Source organism: Natrix helvetica (genome assembly GCF_964273705.1).
Source record: "Natrix helvetica genome assembly, chromosome: 1".
Lineage (NCBI taxonomy): Eukaryota > Metazoa > Chordata > Lepidosauria > Squamata > Natricidae > Natrix > Natrix helvetica.
The window spans coordinates 155,401,235-155,417,857 of NC_138548.1; the positions used below are offsets into that span (position 1 = coordinate 155,401,235).

Sequence of the window (16,623 nt, forward strand, 5' to 3'; positions counted from 1 at the left end):
AATCTAAGGTGCTGAAAAAGTACAGTATGTTTATATAGCAAGATAAGGATAAATGATTAAAATAGTGTTTTCTCCTTTGCTTTGTTTTCTCAGCAGAACAAAGAAAAAGTATTCTCCATCCATGGTCCTCCATCCCTTCTTTTCAGCTTTCCCATTCTTGGACTATGTCATGAGAAATAATTAATAATTAGAGCAATCAATCATTGTCAGAAAATGCCTCACCTCCATAGCTTCCATTACTCCTACATTTCTCAAGAGTTATCCTCTTTTATCCTCTTTGGGGGGGGGGGGGCTTGCCACTCCAAAACTGAGGAAGAGCTGTCCTTTCCCACACGAAGCAACATTAGAACCTTGCTAAGCCCTGCCTCTAAAGCAGGAGACTCCCATTATAGGATGCCTGATGGCTCAGTGGGTTAAAGATGCTGAGCTTTCCAGTTGACAAGCCAGAGTTTGAGACCAGAGCGCTAAACCGCGGGATGAGCTCCCTTTACTTGCCCTAGCTCCTGTGCATCTAGCACTATGAAAGCATGTAAATGGAAGTAGATAAATAGGTACCACTTCAGTGGGAAGGTAACAACACTTCATGCACCTGGATATAATCATGCTCCCACATGAACACGAAAAGGTCTACATGTACAATGCTGTGTCAGGGTTCCAAATAGCATCCAAAAAGAGTCCAAGGCAAAGTACTGCTCAAAGTTCCAATTTATTAAGCAAGCCATGTTGGCATTTCCACCCATCCAGTTCCTGTCAGGTGCAGAGATGCAAAGACAAAGAATGACCTTAGCTTTCTAGAAAGAATTTTGTTATGGCTACATCGCATCTCACTCCTACAATCCCCCCTCCCATTTTCCCATAATAGAAAATGCATAGTAGAATAATAGAAAGTGTGGCAGGCCAAAGATCCAAAAGAAAAGATGGCTGCAGGCGTGACACGCCGGCTCCCTCAGCTAAAAAACGGAAATGAGCACTGCCCCTAGAGTCAGAAAAAATTGGATAGGGGAAAACCTTTACCTTCACTTCTCTGCTGTAGGTTCTTGTTACGAAAATATATCATTTGGCAACATAAAAAGTGTCTTGAAGATATCGGCAAATTTCAATATTATCTATAATTATCATACCCCACCAAAAAGATATTGCCTTGTCACTAATGCAATGGATTAAGAGAGGGTATATATCATAGTGATATATACCCTCTCTTAACCCTCTTTCGGGTTTTTAAAATGTTTTGATAACAGTATTAGAGTATAATTGGTGTCCTGTGTAACTATCTATATATCTATGTATTTTATTTGGTCAACATTTTTCTGAAAGATGCTCTGTAAACTTTATCAGACTCTCAAGGGGGGGGGGCAGTTCCCTACTATTCCCAAGGCATTCCTGCTGTGTTAGCACAATAAAAAAATTCTGAAAGATGCTACAGATAAGATTGTTGAACTTTGCCTGCTCATACTTTTCTCCCTTTATACAGTGGGAAAAGGTGGTTTAGTTTACTTTCCTCTGACTAGTCATTTGTATTCTTTTATTAGCTGGATGCACAGTTACAATTCTATTAATATCCTGCCTTATTTTTATATCCAATACACTTCCTCCTATTTTCCCCACAGAAACAACCCTGTGAGGTGGGTTGGCTGAGAGAGAGAGAGAGAGAGAGAGTGAGTGACTAACTAGTCCAAACTCACCCAGCTGGGTTTCATGGCTAAAGGCTGAATTAGAGTTGCCTGCAACAGTTTATAGATGCTGCCACATATTTAGTCTGCTAAGGGACTGATAAGCATAAGCTGCAGACAGGGTGGTGCATACACCTCCCAAATACCACTTGCGGTTCTGTGGGGGTGCATGAGCATGCTGATTAGTTGCTCTAACTTCCTGTTCTGTGCTTTGCTGTTTCAGCACTCCTAGCCAGAACGAAAATTTTGCAGAATATAAATGCAACGGCTATGATGCAACTGTTACCAAAACAACAGCAGTGCTCGAGAAGTCTGCTGGACCCTTAAGGCGAAACCTGAACTCATGGTCTCCTTTTTCTAGACTAGTGGTTAATCTTAACCTAGTTAGTTTGTAGTTAACAAACTGGTTAACTACTGTAGCTAACAAACTTGTTAGTTGGTTAACAAACCAGCATTGATTGATGGACACAAACCTAAAACCAAACACAACACAACACATCATGACTAGATCGTGAAGCCATGATGTGGCTTCACATCAAGCCGGGTGATGAAGAGAAAGAAGCAAAGTGATGTAAATAGCTAGCGTATTTTGGGTTCCTCTTAACAACAGACAAACCCTCATTTAAAATATAAGGGCCGGATTCTCACGCTACTCAAGACCCCAATCCAACACGGTTCAGTCCATTTTGGCTTGAAAAGAAAAAAAGTTTTGTAAGCGGGAGGCGTTACCCTCCACTCCCCTTCGTTTTCTTTGACATTAAGCACGTCCCGAAATGTGTGTGAAACTCCGCCAAGCTTTCCTTTTTCCAGCCCCCTTTCTTTTGGGCTGCACCCATCGCCCCGCCCCGCTTTTCTCTTTCCCAATAAAAGAGCACAGCGGCGCCCTGCCTACTAGGACGAGTAGTAACGCTACCTAGCAAGGAGATCGCGCGCTCTTGGACTGAACTCTTCAAGGATGACAAACCCGGAGTTGTCCCCGCAGCCTTCCCTGGTGAAAGGGGGGCACCTTCCCGCAGGTAAAGAGGCGGGTTATCGGAGGAAGGCAGAGGGGCAGGTGTGGAGCCTGTGACGCAGTTCTTCAGTGAAAGTTTCCTTAGAGAAGCTGATTCTCTCCCCCCCCCCCCACGCCACCCCCCAAAAGCTAAGGTTTACTGAAGGAGAATGAGGTGGCTCCAATCTTCTCAGTAACGGCTGAAACTTTCACTTTGGACTCGCTAGTTTTTTTGACGCCTTTAAAGCGGGGGTCCCCAAACTTGGCAACTTTAAGACTGGTGGACTTCAACTCCCAGGATTCTCCAGCCAGTCGCCAGGTTTGAAGACCTCTGGCCTAAAGGGATAACTTCGCCTGTACAATAACAATGGAGGAAATGGATGTGAAAGAGTACGCTAGATATAAGACGCTTTCACCGCTCCTCCCCTCCCGCTCCGCCGGCGTCAGGTAAGGCTGCAAGGGTCGCTGTTGCCCCCTTCCCGCCGCCCCCGGGATGCCTGGGTCGTGTTCACTCTCTTTCCTCCTACATAGAGGCCAAAGTACAGCCCGGGGCCTCCTTGTTTTGCTTGGGTTTTTATTTGGGAGCAGCAGACGAGGGGGAGGGGGAAGAGCGGTGCTTTGATCTTTATGGCGACGGTGGTTTACTTCACTTTCTCTGCACCATCCAGAAAAGGGCTCCTCCCCTTTCCTCTCAGCGGCTGCATTGTTGCCTGCGTAGGCTGCTCTACGCGTCGTCTGGCGAGGGGGGGGGGCAGCTGTTGTTTCCATCCCAGATGTTTTGAAAGCCGATCCTTTTGATTTTCCACAGTTCTTCCCTTTGGGAAGAGACCCAAGGGCTAAAAGACACACCATATATGCGCTTTCTGACTTCCAGCTTCTTCATATGCTGGAAGGTTAGCTTTGCAACTGGGTTCGATCTGGTTAGCAACTGGGATACACCCCTAATTGATTAAATATGGTATTGGCTTAGCTTAATGGTTACCGTGACTCACCAAAACACACACACACACACACACACACACATCCAAACTTAGACTGTTGGTTCTCTGTGTTATATAATATACCGTATGTGGGCATATGCATAATTTTGTATTCATTTATTTTGTTGTGTTTATGTAGTGTATGTTGTGTATAGTGTATATTGGAGGTGGGCACCCTTTGAGAGTTGTTGTATGCAATGAAATTTCATTTTAATGCTGAACATTCAAAGTGACAATAAAGTTTATCTATTTTGAATGGGGGTTAGGAAACTGAGTTGACTAGCAATCGCCTGTCAATCTAATGTTTCATCCAATTAAGATTCCACACTAGTGGTGAAATTCAATTTTTTTTACTACCGGTTCTGTGGGCGTGGCTTGGTTGATGTGCCAGGGGAAGGATACTGCAAAATCTCCATTCCTACCGCCCTCCAGGGCCAGCCAGAGATAGTATTTGCCAGGTCTCCAAACTACTCAAAATTTCCACTACCAGTTCTCCAGAACCTGCTGGATTTCACCCCTGTTCCACACCAATAAGAAAGTTGTATTGGACTACAGCCCCTATCATTCCCCACAGTCTGGTAGAAATCAAAAGCCAACATAAGAATGCAAAAGGAAGGCAAATATGCTGGCCTGGCTCCTGTTTCCACCAGTGGATCTAAAACATTGTAAACCATAATTAAAGTGGAACTATGTGAGGGTACAATGTACTATGTCCAAACTGCTCACCTTTGGGATTGCACAACACAAAAGATTAAAGTGTGGGTAGTTTGTCTTGATGTGACTTGTTTATCCAGACAAATACAGTCATAGCCAATGGTAAGATAGCACTGATAGTGAGTTACAGTAGTGATACTGTATGAGCACCTTTCCCCCTTCCTCCAGTTCTATCTGATATCCTTTCCTCATTGGTTGGGCAAGGAAAAGTGGCTTTGGCTTGAACGTAGCAGCCAATCAGTGCTGGATACTGTCTTTTTTTAAAGACAATATTGTTTCCTTGAAGAACTTAATGGGGATTTTGCTTTTTGCTACCCCAATATGCCCCTTCATGGATTACTGCCTTGTTGTGGCGAAGGGGCTTTCATAGCTCAATGAAGCTATGAGCTGTGCCGTGCAGGTCCACCCAAGATGGACAGGTCATAGCAGACGGCCCTGACAAAACGTGATCCACTGGAGAAGGAAATGGCAACCCACTCCAATATCTTTGCCACGAAAGCCCCATGGACAGTGTTGTCCATAGGGTCGCAATAGGTCAGATGCAACCTTGCAACTAACAACGACAACCCCAATCTGACCAAGGAAACATGTTTTTTTAATTAAATTGAATTAATCCAGATTATGGGTATGTGTAGCATGCAGGACCTAGAAATTACTTGTTGACTATGTTTGTTTATTAAATTTATTTGCCACCCATCTCGTTGCGAGAGAGACAATGTTGTGTGAAAGCAGGTGATCTGGGATAATTCAGGAAACTCTGGGTCAGTGTACTTATGCAACTGTCAAATATAAGTTGCTTGTCCAAAAATCAGTTTGGTCTAGTCTTTAAGGCACCAGGCTAGAAAGATTCTGAGTTCCAGTTCTGCTTTAACCCTAAACCTAATCCTGAAGGCCGGCTGGGACATCCCTCCCTCTCAGCCCAACTCGCCTCATGGGGTGGTTGTTGTGGAGAAAATTGGAGAAGGAAGGAGTGTTAAGTATATTTGTCACCTTGAGTTATTTATAAAAATAATAAAGGTGGGATTAAAAAATGTAAAAAAAATGGTTAAAAACCATAATTTGTCAATTCAATAGTATGTTAAACTGTGGGTAAGGCACTACACTACACTTCATCCTATACTTCATTCTTCCATATAATAAGGAAGCCGTAAATACTGTCCTGAGACACATAGCACAAGACTGGAATAAAAATTGTACCAATTTAATAGTGCTTAAACGTGCTACTGATTGATCGGGAATTGCAAAAATCATAGCCTTATTCTCTAACAGAAAAAAAGGAACAAAGGACTCTTCAATTTTTTAAAAAACTGAATTCTTCCTGAATACTGCATCCTAATACCTTCCATTCCCCTTTACGGTTGGGAGACCCTTACATATGACTTAACTTAAATATAGTTCTTAGCAGATCAATACTGTAAGCAAATCAATACTGTAATTATTTAGTCAGAGTGCTGCTTTTGAATTTCCATAGTTGGGAGGAATCAGTTGAGGTTCCTAAACCAGCAATCTATTTTTATAGTAAATTGACAGAATGGATACTGTTTATATGATTTTGGAGCCCTGAGTTTGAGTAATGGAGGGTTTAAAATTTAAAAATGCGGCATTAGTTCCTTTTTAAAAACAAATTCATAGTTCCAGAAAAAGTAGAGGTAGTCCTTGACTTACAACAGTTCATTTAGTGACCAAAGTTACAATGGCACTGAAAAAAGTTACTTATGACCATTTTTTCATAGTTACAACCTTTGCAGTATCCCTGTGACCACATGATCAAAGTTCAGATGCTTGGCAAATGGTTCATACTTATGACCATTGCTGCGTCCCAAGTCATGTGATCACCTTTTGTGACTTTCTGACAGGCAGAGTCAATGGGGAAGCCTGATTCAATTAACAACTAACTTATCAACTGCAGTAATGCACTTAACAACTGAGGCAAGAAAAGTCGTAAAATGGGGCAAAACTCACTTAACAAATGTCTCAACAACAGAAATTTGGGGCTGAATTGTGGTCATAAGTCGAGGAGTATCCGTATTTCAGGTATAATTGGATACCTCCCAAAACAATACTGTAAACCTTGGTGGCAATGTCTTGCTCTTGAAGATATAAAATAGAAGTTAAAATATCCATTCATATGCTCTAGTTGTGGCCTACCAAATTTTTATTTGAAATTTAACAAAAAAACTAGTAACATGACCTAGAACAAATCAGTGCAGGGTAAAAACTTAGCTGTTTGGATATGTCTCCAGTAGTTGAACTTTATTAAAATATCAAGAACTAGATTTTCATAAATAGAGGAGGCCAAAATAAATATATACAATACTAGGAGAAGTCTGTTTTGCAACAACAGATTATTAATATGTGGTTTTGGCAATATTCTTTAGTTGATTGAGATAAGGAAGAACACTTTACAGTAAGTAATTCGGTCAAATATTTTGGACATTTTTCTTAATTGTAAAATCAAGTCTCCTTTAAGTTAAGACTAAATCTTGATGATTTTACAGACACATCTGTATAGTTTTATTGGTCATATTCCTGATTTAAAAAAATGTTTTCCAGATTAGTTTATAACCTTGGGCTTGTTTGGTGGTTTCTCATCCCCAGTATTAACTAGGCCTAACCTTATTTAGTTTATGGATTTAACGAGATCAGAAAAGTAGTAACACTTGCTGAAATCCTGTTAATTAATAGATACCTGCTAAGTAGTCAAAATTGAAATGCATGTGATATTGTGATCTGGACATTGTCCAGAAGACAAATAGATACTTAGTTATTTCTTGTGGAAACATGTAGCAATTACATATTTAAGTCAACTTAGAACATCAAGTAACTGCAACAATAAATTGCATTTAAAATAATATTGGTTTGCTGAAGTCTTATTTTCTTATTCTGCCCAGAAGGTAGTGCCTGAAAACAAAAATCCAGATATTGCATGAATAATTCAGAAGAAATAAAACATTTAAAAATACTTCTTTAAGAACCATGACAAAAATAGCTTACAGGGTGCCAAAAAGTACCAAGGCACCTGGTGTACATACCTACACATTCTCTCCTCTCTCGTTTATTGGGAAACCTTCTCCTTAACCCTTAGTCAACTTCCTCAGCTCACATACCATTTGAAAAAAAAAAAAAACCTTTGTCACTTTTTTCCCTCAGACAAAATCTAAATAATATATCGCTTTCCTGGGCAGGGGCTTTTTCTCCAGTTCATCATCAATATAAGGTGCTGTCATGTGGTCTCCTGTACACTACCAGCTACAGGTCCCCTCTGAGTTAAAGTTTCATTAGAATGGAATCCTATTTGTTGCACACTGTTAATATTTTCCTGGTTAATTTTTATCAACTGTAAGCTATAATGAGGACCAATGCAGCTTAAATGAGAAGATTATAATCATTGTACAGGTATTTAAATGTGTATCTGAATTTCTTGTTTGCCTGAATTATCCTACTGTGGTGATGTTTTTATACATCCCGCATAATGTTTTTTATGCTTTGGGAGTATTTTTTACTGTACACTTTCTACTTTTTTCTTTTCTCCTATTAGTTTCTTTGTAGTCCATTTCAGTGGAAGGCAAGATTCTCTCCTGAGAGTTTTACTGAGGAGAATAAGATAAAGTTTAAAAACTTTGGAACCAAGGAGGGTAGTTTTCAGGTTTAGAACACCATAAATCCCTCAGTTAAGGCAGAAACTTTTTCAGTGTATTGTCTTAATTGATCAGAGAGGAAGAAGGTCAGGGTGGCTGGGATATGACTCTCAGATGGTGAACATATTGAGCTCAAGTCCTGAAAGCCAGTTGAATGCCCTTGGGCCAGTCACTTTCTCTCAGCCCAACTCACCTCACAAGGTGATTGTTGTGGGGAAAACAGGACGAAGAGGAAAGTGGGTTGGATATGTCTTGAATTATTTGTAAAAATAATAAAGGCAAATAAATAAATAAATGGTGGACATGCTTCTAGTCCCTTCCCCAAATATTATCCACTAATGATGCAGTCCCAAACCTTTCCAACTCCATCGACTGACCGTGCCTGAGGTGGCAGGGGGGGGGGGGTTCACATGCATGCCTGTCAGTTGTGCAAATGGAGCTTCACACACTAGCCTGCCACTTACACAGACCAGTTCCCAATGTGCCACGGACTGGTACTGGTACCTGTCTGTGGACCAGGGTTTGGGGACCCCTGATCTAATGGGAAGTAGGAAGCGGTGGGAGGCCCTGCCCTATGGAATACTTTGCCTCCTGAAGCCCCACCCTACTACCTTTCCATAAAGCTTCAAAGACCTGGCTTTTCCCTCAAGTGCGGGTTACGATTGGATAATGGGACATTAGAAGAATGACTTGATGCCAGGTCTTTGTTGTTTTTAATGTTTTAATCTGTTTAGTTTTATAGTTTTAATGCGATGGTGCATGACATTTTAACTTTTGACTGGGTGCTACCCAAAGTTGGTTGGAAGATAGATGGTTATATACATTTTTAAAAATAAATGAAGCAAATAAATATCCTTATGCCATGAAGAAATCTAGATAGTTGGACTGTTGATTTCAAACTTTTTTGTAAGACTTTAAGTTTCATTTTAAATTGTAGCGTGGCCATTTTAAATTGTAGCGTGGGTGCTAATTGGGGTTTTTTTTACCGGCAGGCATATTATTATGTACCAATGTACATTTGACTAACACAGCAAAAAATAATCTTTTAATATACTCTTGGGAAAATCAGTGCTATGCCATTTCTCATGTAATATCAGATGTTCCAAGACAGACAGCAAGTAACATGTTTATACAATTCTAACAAGCACTGTTCAAAATTCTAAAAAACAAATCCTATTCACTATCATGACTCAAATAAAATTTTAAACTGTTGGCAGAAACCTAAGGCATGGTTAGCAGTGAATTGGATTGTAATTGCTCAGCGGTTGAAGACATTGAGTTTATCATCTCAAAAGCTGACGGCCCTGGGTTTGAGACCCAAGCACTGCACAGTGGGGTGAGCTCCTGCTCCAGCTTCTGCCCACCTAGCAGTTCGAAAGCATACAAATGCAAGTAGATGAATATGTACCACTTTGATGGAAAGATAGCAGTGTTCCATGTGTGTTTGGCATATAGCCATACTGGCCACCTGATCACAGAAATGTCTTCAGACAACAATGGTTCCCTCGGCCAAGAAATAGAGATGAGCACCAAGAATCAGACACGACTGAACAGGAAAACATTCCTTTTACCTTAGCAGTGAATTAAAATAAAATCTTCATTTCTCTTTCAGTATTTTGGAAAGTTATAAAACGCATTTTCATGTACAAGTGTAATTTTAAAGTAAATATTGTTAGGTATGGTGGTAATTTCAGCACCTCCAATATGGTTCATATTAAGCTGCGTGAAGATAATTGCTATAAATGGGATAGCTCTGCTATCTTCATTAATGCCGCAAGTACATAATGTTTTTCAATTTGTTGACATCCCACTAGGAAAAAGAGGTAGCCTTATGAATTGTAGCTACTTATGTATGGTGTTACTTATGGTTATGTTGTAGGTTGGCAAGCTTCCTTCCTTCTTTCCTCTCCTCCTTCCTTCCTTATATTTAGCACACCGTTATTATTTTTATAAATAATTCAAGGCAGTGAACATACCTAATACTCCTTCCTCCTCCTATTTCCTCAACAACAACTCTGTGTGATGACTTGGGCTGAGAGAGATTGAGAGACCTAAATTCACCTAACTAGCTTTCAGGTGAAAGGCAGGTGTAGAACTCACAGTCCTTGCCACTTTCGTGGTTTCTAGCCTGAGGCCTTAACAACTAGGTCAAACTGGTTCTCAGTAGCTATATGGGAGAGCATTGTAAGACAACAAAGATCACAGTTTGTTTATTATTTATTTATTTATTTCGATTTATCAGTCGCCCCCTCTCCACAAAGGGACTCGGGGTGACGTACAATTAAATCAAAATACAAGTGTGGCATGGAGGAGGTAACACCAATATTTAACAGTCAAGTTCAAATAAATAACAATAAATTAAAACAGTTAAAAACCCCAAAATTTACGTATAAAATATTAAAATAATTAAAATTGCCAGGGAGGTTAGAAATTTCTAGTTAAGCCAGGCCGGCTAGTTGGAACAGTTGTAATAAACACCATGTTTCTGGTTAAATATCATCACCAGCATTAATTTGGCTTATGTGCATGTAAATGCATGAATGTCCTCTTCGTTGAATAAGAGGGACAATAATATCTCTGTTTCTAAGTGCAGCCTAAGAATCAAGATATTGAAGGGGAGTAACTTGCAGACAGAAAACATGTTGATGCTTTCAAGTGGATAAGAAATATTCTGTTTGAAGACCAAAGCAGCTGTGCCAGAAAACAATATGGAGGGAAGCAGATCTGTGGATTGATCCAACAGCCAAATTTATTTAAGTTGCAAAACCATAATATGGTTTCTTTGATTTTGTTTTGTAAACTTAGCCAGTAAATCATAGTTTGCTGAACAAACCATGGAATAGCATAGTTGCTTAGCTATTTGACATCCTCCCCCAATAAATAAATCTAATTCTTTTGGTGGGATTAGGGTTTGGTATGAAATAAGTATAATAAAATATATCATTTTTAATAATTAATTTTACTCTACATATCACAAGAATTTTCCAGCTTTGTGGGCTAACACAGGCAAGGAAGGGGAATGAGCCGTGACCATCCTCAAGCTTTCCTTATTCAAGTCTGATCAGATTGTAAAAAACCTGTAACCATAACTTTCTCCCCCATAGTTTTTTCCAATTCTTTGGGCTGTGATCCATAGTTTGAGTGTCTCTGGCTTAGCATGATGTGTTAATTGAGTCTGTGACAACGTTTATGAAACACATGAAACCAAATGCAGTTCACTTTGTGTACAAATATCTCTGTACCCACCAACTGTTGCATATTTGTGGGTTATCATGTTGTGTGAAATGAACCTTGATTAAAACGAAGTTGAGCATATCATGTATGAACCTTACTTTTTAGGTTCATTTTTAAATGAAGATTTGATAATATTTGTACAATACTCGAAAATACAATATTCTTGCTTTCTTCAACAGTTAAAGCTGGAGGCATGAGAGTTTCTAAGAAGCTAGAAAATGCACCAGATGAAAGAAGTTCTAAATTCCACGGAAAAGAGAAGGCCAGGTATATGACCTGCTCATGTTTTTCTTATTTTATTTCTGTTGCACAATAGATTAAGGCATAACAGAAGGTTTTGCAATGTAAATAGCACTTCAGCAACAAAATGAAGGTTATATGAAACAATTCAGAGAGAAAAGCAATGTTTCATTACTCAACTAGATAACATCATCAGTGCAAGTGAGGGTGGGATTTACTCCATGTTTAAATTCGGTGGCTTATCTTGTCAATTTTGATAGGGCTGTGATTTTCTCTTTGATTAGGGTATTCTTTTGCACTTGTTCATACCTAGCTCCTCTTGTAGGAGATTGTTACTTTGCTAATAGCATTTGGCTATTAGCAAAGCAATAACCCAACCATCCATAAGAGTTGTGTAAGGACATTGTTCAGACAAGGACAAATGCATTGTGCCTATCCAGAATACCAAAGACTCACAGTTCAACTCTAGCTACGTATATTTTCTTCTATTGGAGCATCAGATATATCCAAGTCTAGGAAATTGTGCGTGGTTAGCTGTTTTAATTGTTCTAAATTAAGGATCTTTCTAGACTTCAATTTTTCTTCAATTTGTAGCTGCTCACCTCTACATGCAGGGACAAATGTTTAAACTGCTACATTACCACAAATTTATTTAATTCTAACTTCCTCAAGAATATGCACTGAAAACTTCTCATTGTTATCCATCTCATCCTTTCAGTTGCTAGAATATATGTAACTGTTTCAGGACATTACAATATTTTGAACTATGGTACACCCTAAACATTACAATGATGGTCTTTATCACTACTGCCTAAAATCCCACAGTCATTAAAATACATTTGTTCCTTAGTGTGTGTTTTATTATTGAGAGCATATATGCTACTTGTGATAAAATTCATAAAGCATTCATTCTATTATTTGAAAAACAGAATATTCATTTAAAGGGACGTGGTGGCTCAGTGGCTAAGATGCTGATCTTGTCGATCAGAAAGGTCGGCGGTTCAAATCCCTAGCGCCGCGTAACGGAGTGAGATCCCATTACTTCTCCCAGCTTCTGCCAACCTAGCAGTTTGAAAACATATAAAAGTGCAAGTAGAAAAAATAGGAACCACCTTTGATGGGAAGGTAACAGCGTTCTGTGCGCCTTCAGTGTTTAGTAATGCCAGCCACATGATCATGGAGACGTCTTTGGACAGTGCTGGCTCTTCGGCTTTGAAATGGAGATGAGCACCGCCCCCTAGAGTCGGGAACGACTAGCACATATGTACAAGGGGAACCTTTACCTTTATATTCATTTAAACCTTAAAATAAAGTTTAAATAAAAGCTGAGGAGATGTGCAGTGCTGAGAGGATTTTTATTATTATTTTCTCTGCAAATAACAGCATTTTTTAAACAAAATCTCATAAAAATAACAATTGTAGTTTTTTCCTTAATCTTATAATCATATTCCTGAAATTAGGCTAAACTGTTGTCACTGACTTCCCTTTCCACCAAAGAGCAAGATAGAATTTGCTCTCTTTAATTATTGCCTTTTATAGTAGAAAATGTTTTAAAATACGTTTGAAATGTGTCACTGTACCTTCTTATTCTGGTTCCACAACTACTTACTAATTATGTACTACTTACATAATTGAGGGATGATTATGTTTGTTATCTAAATAATCTGGAAAACCTCAGACATTTACATCCCTAAGACAAGGACTAAATCAATAATGCTAGAGTTGCCCTTAACCCTTTTAATCCTTAAGAGCCAGTTACTATACCAAAGAAGGGAAGTCTGGGGAAGAAGGGCAGAAATGTATAATTGGTTGTGTCTCACCTATGAGTATAAAATATGGAGCTGCAAAACTTCTACCAATCTCCCCGTCTTCAGACTGGTTTAAAATTTTCACTGGGGAATCTTTTCCTAAGTCTATTCAGTGACTCAGGCGTTTTTTAAAATCAAAATACTGGGTTTTTTTTATCCCTTCAAGATCAACCTTATTGTATTACTCACTAACCTTGACAGATAGGTTAGTTTTCCTCAAAGTGTTTCAGTGCAAATACTGTAATGAAATTTTATATGTTTTACCCAATATAAAAAGTTCCACATTTATGCTATACGGTTTCCTTATGGTGAGTGATTTACACAACAAGTTAAAGAGTAATCATAGCAGGATTATGGCATGGGAGACTCAAGTGTTGTTGAAGAAGAATAAAAACTGAATCTATAAGGGGCCAGATGTTCAGGGTCATCTGATTTAATCATACATTTGGGGAGGGGAATTTGATCGGCAATATAAAAAAAACTTTTCTATTTCTGCTTTGCAGCTCTGCTCCAGTCATAAAAGTACAGAGCATAAATTTCTTAATGCCAGACACCTTTCAGAACGTAAGTATAAAGGAAAGAGCAATACTTCATTCAAGATTTCTCATTTGAATTGACAAATGACAATGTCCAGAAATAGGCGAATATATTAGTGTACAGTAACATAAGTAAAAAATAAGTATTAGGACATTTTAATCAATAGCTAATGGAACTCTTATGAAGTAATTTGCTGGCTTTATTTTATTAGTTTCTTTTTTTAGTTGAAGATCCTCACCTAGCATATTTTGTATATTTTATAAGTGTAGTTATGGAAGAGAGCAAAACAAAATGGATGAACTGCCATGGCATGTGAAAAATACAGTCAGTGACCTTTTTCATGAATTATATTAAAATGGATAGAATCTTATCAAGGAGAGAACCAACCTAGAAATGAGAAACATTTAATCAGTGGAACAGTTTGCTTTCATATATTGTGGGTCTCCGTAACTGGAGATGTTTAAGAAGACATTGGACAGCCGTTGTTTCCAGCTTGAGAAGGGGGTTGGATTAGAAGACTCCAAGGTCCCTCCCAACTCTGTTGTTCTGTTATTTGTGACCACTTCAAAATATGAATTAATGATAGGAACAGAATAATCTTGGAAGAGGCCAATGTACTTGTGTTTTTTTAGTAAATAACAAATTCAGTTTGTCATTGATATGACATGTTAACTGTTTATAACAGGGGTGTCAAACTTGATTTAATTGAGGGCCGCATCAGGTTTGTGTTTGACCGTGGCTGTTTGGCTGTGGCCACTCACTCTTGTCAGGGGGCACCTGTGGTGGCCTGAGTGCTCTTCCAGCAAAAACAGACTCCCAAACTCCATTTTTGCCTGTTACTGCTTCCTACAACCCTCTGCTAATGAAAACAGAGTCTGGGAGGGTCACTTGTGGCCCTCCTGTGTTCTGTTTTCGCTGGCAGAGGCACCGCGGGCCAGTTCTCTGCTGTTTCGCTGTGGCCCTACAGATCAGATCTAAGCATCCTGCAGGCTGGATCCGGCCCCGGGGCCTTGAGTTTGACACCCCTGGTTTATAAGATATGCAGTCAGAATATTAGTTCTAACTGGGTGATTCTGTTATCAACTCTTACTATTGTGAATGGTCATTGTACTTACTTTGTATACGTATACACTGTGCGTAGAAGGTGTCCTATTGTATTGCAAATTAGGAGGTATATCCTGGGAAGACATTCTAATGGGGGTGTGGAGATGTGGAATTTATAAAACAATGATCAATATAAAAGATGCAGTAATTTTCAAATGGAGGTCTAGTGGACTGGGAAAAAAATAAGTCTGATGAGGAGAATGGAAACATATTGAAGATTGGAGGAAAGATGGTTGGAAGTTAAGGAATGGGTGAGCTGATAGAAGGCATGGAGGCAAATTCATTTTGTTTCTATTATTGAATTGCATTTCAATTATTTTTTTGCTTATTTTTACTTAAGAACAAAAATGTATATCAAGTATTTATGTTTTTTAAACATTGATCTATATATTGACATGTTTGTTAAAGGAGGTAGATTTGAATGAGACATGTGACAGTTGCCAAACAATACTTGAAGAGCATTGGCTGCTCTATCATATCCCTCACCTAATCTGTTGCCAAGGCTAAATGTTCCAGTTCCCTCAGTCTATTCTCATTTTCCAAGCTCCAATCATCCTTGTTTCCTTTCACTGTGCATGTGCCAGTTTCTCTGAACCTTTCTTAAACGATAATATCCACAACTGACCTAGCATTTGAGGAACATCTGACCAATGCAGAATAAAGTGGAAATATATTTGTAAGAACTGTAGAAAAAAAATACTGTTCTCCACAACTAGTAGTCTGTCGTGTCTCTTTTTTATTAATTATATGCCTTTTTGTTTTTATTCTATATTTTTTACCTTGTTGTGTGCCATTCAAAATCTACAGATGAGGGCAGATTTTTAAAAGAGAAGGAAGGAGGGAGGGAGAAGAAGACAGAAGGATGCCTCAATTCAGGAATGTGTAGGCAGGATTATATCAGTTGTTTCTCTGTTAACTGCTGAGCCACTGAGCCACCCCCTTCCTTGTATAATATAAATTAACTAAATATTTCCAGGAGGATTATTTTGTTTGTTCATTCTAATTTGATATTCTTTTTTATTCAGTATTAAAGTTCTAGGATATTTAAAAGTTTGCTGCTTCATTCTTCTCCTTTTTTCCATAAGCCCGTTTTCCTCTCATCTTTAAATTAGCTACCTATTAAGTGATCAGGAGCCAGTTTGATACATAACTAATAAGGGAGGCCTTTTGTCAGGTTGGATTTGAGCATGGATGATTTGTAAGCAACAATTAAAATAGTTTCTTCTTTTTTTTTAACTCCTGCAGTTGAGATATCCATTTCCAGCCGCCACCGCCACACAAGGAGCATATGAGAAGCCACGACCTACTCTGGAAAAAACTGTATTGCCCAAACGAATGTGCATTATTCAGCAGCCACGGAAATGTTAAACATGTAGAATAAAATATTCATATATTTGACAGACTTGCACTTAACAAAAACACCAGTTAGCTAGGCAAGCAGTAAATAAACCAAATCACTCAGGCATTTTTTTCCTTTCACAATAAAAACTGTATATTCCATTGTTGTTGTTTTTTTCCTGAAATGATGACGGTTTTCATTTTTGTTTTAGCATAGCTTCTTAGTGACCACAAACCCTTATTTTACCATTTTCCACCATCTTATTATAGCAATTACAGCTTGGAATAGAGAAGCACTTTTCTAAAACTATATCTGCTAGAGTGGCAGAAATGTTCTAGCCTCATTATGTGTCCTTTAAAAAAAAACTA

The 16,623-nt window shown here is 38.8% G+C and overlaps 1 protein-coding gene across 1 annotated transcript; it reads left to right on the forward strand.

The window, feature by feature from the left end:
* The first annotated feature begins 2,527 nt into the window (after window positions 1–2,527).
* DAPL1 (death associated protein like 1) lies at window positions 2,528–16,416 on the forward strand. Its single transcript, XM_081934713.1, has 4 exons — window positions 2,528–2,686; window positions 11,407–11,494; window positions 13,779–13,839; window positions 16,162–16,416. Exons 1-4 carry the CDS (start codon window positions 2,626–2,628, stop codon window positions 16,282–16,284), a joined length of 333 nt encoding a protein of 110 aa, XP_081790839.1. The 5' UTR covers window positions 2,528–2,625; the 3' UTR covers window positions 16,285–16,416.
* The last annotated feature ends 207 nt before the right edge of the window (window positions 16,417–16,623 follow it).